Source organism: Oreochromis aureus, linkage group 13, assembly GCF_013358895.1.
Source record: "Oreochromis aureus strain Israel breed Guangdong linkage group 13, ZZ_aureus, whole genome shotgun sequence".
In the NCBI taxonomy this organism is placed as follows: Eukaryota; Metazoa; Chordata; class Actinopteri; order Cichliformes; family Cichlidae; genus Oreochromis; species Oreochromis aureus.
In genome coordinates, this window is record NC_052954.1 from 4,634,495 (window position 1) to 4,640,349 (window position 5,855).

General features: G+C 38.2%; 1 protein-coding gene across 1 annotated transcript; it reads left to right on the plus strand.

Moving 5' to 3' along the window:
* The first annotated feature begins 231 nt into the window (after positions 1 to 231).
* Positions 232 to 5,190, plus strand: LOC120443411. The gene is made up of 5 exons (XM_039622077.1): positions 232 to 322; positions 2,664 to 2,824; positions 2,909 to 3,035; positions 3,831 to 3,999; positions 4,312 to 5,190. Exons 1-5 carry the CDS (start codon positions 232 to 234, stop codon positions 4,481 to 4,483), a joined length of 720 nt encoding a protein of 239 aa, XP_039478011.1. The 3' UTR covers positions 4,484 to 5,190.
* The last annotated feature ends 665 nt before the right edge of the window (positions 5,191 to 5,855 follow it).

Here is a 5,855-nt window from a genome sequence, read left to right on the forward strand (position 1 = left end):
CCACATTAGGATCCTCTTCATTTTCTTACCGTCGGAGATTGGGACACCATCATCTACCTGCTCAATCATGCCTATCTGGACCACCCACCACTGTGAGGGTCAGGTGTTTCGACTTTTCCAGTGCATTCAAAACCATCAGACCAATCCTCCTGGCTGATAAGCTGACAGCGGTGCAGGTGTATGTCTCGTAGAGTGTCTGACAGCAACACAGGGGCACCATAAGGGACCGTGATGTCCCCTTTTACCTTCACCCTCTACACCACCGATGTCAGCCACTGCACAAAGAAGTTTTCTGATGACTCTGTGGTGGTTGGATGTATGAGTGAGAGTGATGAGACTTAAGAGTACAAAGACCAAAGAATTTTTTGTGGACTTTTGAGTATTTTGAATTGACTGAGGACCAGGAAACCTGTGACCCCTGTTTCAATCCAAGGGGTCAATGCAGACATTGTGGAGGACTATAAATACCTTGGAATACACATAGACAGTAAAGTGGCAAAAACACCACTGCACTCTACAGAAAGGGCCACGGACGTCTTTATTTTCTGAGGTGGCTGAGTTCTTTTAACTAGGGTGACCAACCGTCCTCTTTTACCCGGACATGTCCACTTTTCACGTTCTGTCCGGGGCGTCCGGGGGGATTTTCGAGATTCGTAAAAATGTCCAGGTTTTCCTATATTCCGACAGTAGACCCATGTGTGAGACGTCATCCCTGAACTGCTGTTTTGTGAGCGCTTGTTCTGCGCTCACAGACAGGACAGACGGTGCGCAGCAACGCGCCTAATGATGTTTAAAAGATCCCAAAGCGCAAGTACATCTTTTCAGACGAACTGCAAAAAAAATTTCCCTCGTACCGACCATAGCTGGACTGACCATCGGGCATACCGGGCATTTGTCCGGTGGGCCGATGGTGATTTTTCGTTTTTACGGGCCAATGGTTTTGTTGTTGTTGTTGTTGTTTTTATAAACAATGAAAGGTGGTGTATTGGCCAGATGCTGGCCGACGTGTAAAAATAACTCAGTTATTTGGTGGTGTCTATGGCGGAGCTCCCACAGAGGCAGCGGGTGGATGAGGGAAAGGGGAGGCAGGAGTAGGAGAGACTCGAGGCGGCCGCCGGTCCGAGTGTCAGGTGAACTGAACTTCAGGTAAGAAGTTATGACCTGCAGTCTATCTGGGTCAGATATAAACCAAGTTTAGGTGTAGTTTATTTTCGTTGTGCTGACATTTTACAGTCAGTTACAATAACTCGTACTGCGTACTAGCTAGCATGATGGAGTTTCTGTACAGCTGGGCGGGTGCTATGATGTTACTGATAGTGATATGATATCGGTTTGGATATGTGGTGAGAGGGAAACATGAAGATGAAACCAGGAGATGTCCTTACTGAATCATCAGAGCTGAACAGGTGACGGAGAAACAGGTTTACCTTTAAGGTGGCATGAATGAGTTGAAGGGAAGTTATGAACTGTTTCTGAGAGACAAATAACACCAGGATCCTTTTCTATGTAGCTGACAGCTGGTAACTGTGCAGGGGTGGGTCTAGCAAAGTTTTGCCAGGGGGCCAGGTTGGGCATTAACAGGGAAAGGGGGGGGTCAAAGAAATACTTTTCTTTCTTATTCTCATTTAAAATGTCTAGCTTTTAATAAATAATTTCCTGAATCTTACAACCAAAGTTTTCATCTGATGTAAAATGTATAGAAATCATACATATATCAACAAGACAGTGTACATCACTGTCACAACAGCGTTTGTTTTCATTCAAAGGCTTTATGGCTTTTCCTATAATACCTGGCGGGCCGGTCTCTAGTCAAAATGCCCTGTTCAATTTTTTGTCCCAGTCCAGCCCTCATACCGACCCAGTACTGGTAATTTTTCTTATGCAGATGAGGCATTATTTCTGTTCCATTATTTAATTCCAGAGGTCTTTAAGTTATTTCTTTTGCACTCGTTGACTTGTAAAAGCCTATATGACATATTTTATTTCATAATTCATTAACTGCACAGAGAAGACATCGTTTAAATATGTTAAATATGTTTCTTTAAGCAAGTTCTTCATGACTGAGCTAAGTGTCCTCTTTTTTGGAAATCAAAATATGGTCACCCTATTTTAACATCTGTCAGACAATGCTCAGGATTTTCTATGACTCTGTTTTTAACTTGAATAAATTTGTTTAACATTTAAACCCATTCTCTGCATATTCCAGCATATAAAATAAAATTATTTTTGTCCCCACTCTTCTGATTAACACATTTACACAACTAAATGGCTCTGTATAAGAAAAAATATTAACCTGCTGATGTCAGACATAACATCATCAGTACTTTAAAAATCAGGAAAGGCTGGCACGTGTTTCCCCACACCTGCCCTACATGAGGACTGAAAACAAAAAACAATGCACGTATGCAAAAATGACTTATTTCTGCAACATAATAAAATATAAAGCAACATGTAACTGAGCATTTGCTTTAATTTGCTGAATGTTTGTTTAGCCGTCAACAGAATGCTTGTTGAGGACAATACCTCCCACAGTCACCATGAAATGCCAGCCAGTCACAGGACGTGCATGTAACAAGGCAAACTGGCCTGCCTTGCAGGTTGAAGAACTATGTGGGTGTGTCGCATAACTTTAGACATGACACTGTGATTATCTTATTAAACAGGACTTCGTCCAGAGCTGCAGTTGTTCAGTTCATCAAGAGAGTCTATGATCATGGCACAGATTATGTTTGCACTCTTCGCACTTTTTCTGGTTTCAGTCTGCACAGGACAGGACTTTTGTGTGGGAAAGTGTCCCCACTACAAAGTACTTGAGGCCTACCCGGTAAGTTTTTGGAACAATTCAGATATAATTTGTGTCATTTTCTTTATAATGGTTCTTTAACATTTGTGCTTCTGTTGCGTGCAGGACTTTGAGGTGCGCTTATATGATGCTTCCACCTGGATCACTACCAAGGTTGACAGCTCCCAGGCCAGTGATGTCCTTGCTGCAAATTCACAGCTGAAGGATTACGCCAAGAAGCAAACCGAAGCAGGTATATGAGGAACTGAAAGTGCAAGTGTGTGATGTAATTTGTTTTGTAATGTTGATGTGTTTTGTCGTCTTTTCAAACTCTTGTTTTAAATGGACCAAAAGAGGATTACAGCTATACAAATAAAATGAATTCACTATTTAGACAAAGTAAGGGAAGACAGGATTTTATTAAATGTGTAATGTATTATTAATTCTGAATGTAACTGTGGTCCAAGGAGCCGGTATTCCCCAATATTCAATATTCAGCTAACATAGCCTAAATATCACACAAATTTATTAAGAGGACCTATTATGTATTTTCTAGGTAGCTATTGAGTACTTTATAGAAATCACAAACACAGCAGTCTGGGAACAACAAGCTGAGTCCTTTTTGACTAAGAACAAACTTTTAGCTTTTTTTAAAAAATATATATATAATATATATTTCTAAGGTATAAAAGTATATAAAAGAGGTACAACTGGTTTACCATACAAAGAGTTGTTTGAGTTTTATTCAAAACTGAAAGAAAGAAGAAAAAGAGGAGCTCAAATCTAAAATTTGTAACTTAAAAACATTTGTACTATTTTATTTTTCATATTAAAGAATTGCTTGAAATGCTAGTATGGAGTCATTTTTGTTATTAATGGAAATTATTGAATTTAAGAAAAATAACTAAAGGCTATAAAATTTCACGAAGCGCCCTAAACAAAGCACTGACTTATTGCAGAAATGTTTTAGCTCAGAATTTCTGCAGCCCCACACATTTTAAGTACAATGCACCTTCATAGCACATTTTTCCTTATTTTTCTCTTCCAGGTTTTGAGATCCCTACTGACTCTTGGCCTGCACTAATCAAGGTCAAAGATGGTAAAGGTGATCCTGAGTTTTCCTTGTCATGGTTTGTTCCTCCTGCTACCAAAACACCTGAAGATTCTGATCCCTTGGTCCAACTGGAAAGTAAACCTGAAGCCACCGTGTATGTAAGGTGAGGTGCAAGCCCTTTTATCTATTTTCCCCAGAAAACCAAGAAAGACTTTAATTCAGCAGTTATTTTGTAAATCTGTAAACATATTACCACTAAACAAAAGGAAACTAAACTTATCCAGATTTCAGTTTGGGGGTCAGAAAGAGATGTAACCGTGAAGGCTTCACACACATGATATGCAAAATTATTACAGAATAAACAACAGTGATAGCAAATTTTTAAATGCATTAAAAGGAGAGCAAAGCCTTAACCTCTTTAGGCTTTGGCTAACCCGAAAGCTGTCTAGAATTCTGCTTTGTTGTCTGCTCTAAGGGTTTTCGGTGGCGCTCCAAGCATCCAGAGTGGCCAAGAAAATGCAACGAAGCTTCGTGAGGCCTTGATTACAGCTGGAAAAAACTTTGATCATGACATTTACAGTGGAGCTGCATATGAATCATATTTCTCTCCTGCTCACCACAATGAAATTTGGATCTACGCTGCCTGACAGCAGACGTCATGAGCTGAACTAAATCTTTTCATCATTTAATCACAGTGATATACGTAATTTACTGTTTCACTTTCCAAAATACCAGTAAGTTAGTAATGCAGTAAAAAAAAAAACATCATGTACTGTCTTTTTTTTTTTTTGCATCAGCAGATTTTGTGTTCTACACATCTCCATAAGGTTTTTTTTTTTTTTTTTAAATGTGTGTGTTTTGCAGGGTTTTTTTCTATTTCTTTATTTGCTCATTATTTGCAAAAGCCCTTGTTTTTAATTTCGTTCATTAGTAGAATGTTCCTTCCTGCAGGTCTCCAATTACACAGAAATGCAGTTAGACTTGTTTGTGCAAAAGCTGAACATACCTCCATCGTCACTGTTTTTGGGCCATGGCCTGACACATAAACATTGCTCACAAATGATGAACTACCTTTAGAAACAAAAAGCTCTTCCCATTTCAAGAAGAATTTTTGTTTGTATTGAGAACCTAAGGTTAGCCTTTCTGTTTGTTTGGATGTATGATATTGTTATGATATGCTATTGTAAAGATTATATCACATGAATCCACTAAATCTTAAAGAGAAAGAAACTGATGATTGAGCGGCGAAATATAGAAAGAGACTTTAAATTTAATCTGTTCATACTTCTTTCTAAATTCCTGACCTTTATGTTACTCTGTAATCTATATATGCAATAAAGAACTTCAAAATGTTTTTTTTGTTTTGTTTTGTTTTTTTTATTGTAAGCGCAGCTTGCTACATAGTTATGGTCACAAAAAAGGCCTATAAATAACACAAACAAAATTATTGAAAGAGAGCTACAACACAAAAGTCACAGATGGCTAATTAGAAAGATGGAAAACCATGCATAATTACATTAAACTGCTACAGTCACAGAAACAAAGCTAACTACAACTCAAATAAAAAAGCCATCTACATAGCTACAAGTGAAGATTGCTAACTGCAGCTATTCTTCAAAGAAGAATAGCTAACAACACAACAGAAAGCCAGCTCAGTAGGCTAGAGCAGATTTTCCAGTGAGCAACATGAGCACAGTTCAGGGTTCATTACATTTTTAACTAGCTCCCACAGTAACATATTTAACATGAGGCACAAAGTACTCCACAGTACTTCTACTGTACTTAAATAGAAGTACAGATACTAGCGTTAAAAAATACTCCAGTAAAAGTTGAAGTATTGATTCAACTTCCTGCAGAGTATTTTAATGCAATCTTCAGATACAGTATATATGTGTTTTAAATACTGTGTGTGTCTCGATGTTTCATTTATAGTGCCACCCCTTAGGAAAAATTTTTTTTTCCTCCTGAGTATTTATTTATTTGTTTGTTTGTTTTATTTATTTATTCGTTTGTGAAACA

Excerpts from the sequence above, each read along its gene's own strand:
- LOC120443411 (XM_039622077.1), top strand. The coding sequence starts at position 232 with ATGTCCCCTTTTACCTTCACCCTCTACACCACCGATGTCAGCCACTGC. Across the intron at positions 323-2,663 it reads TGTGGTGGTTGGATGTATGA|GACTTCGTCCAGAGCTGCAG; the intron begins GTGAGAGTGATG and ends CTTATTAAACAG. Across the intron at positions 4,000-4,311 it reads GAAGCCACCGTGTATGTAAG|GGTTTTCGGTGGCGCTCCAA; the intron begins GTGAGGTGCAAG and ends GTCTGCTCTAAG.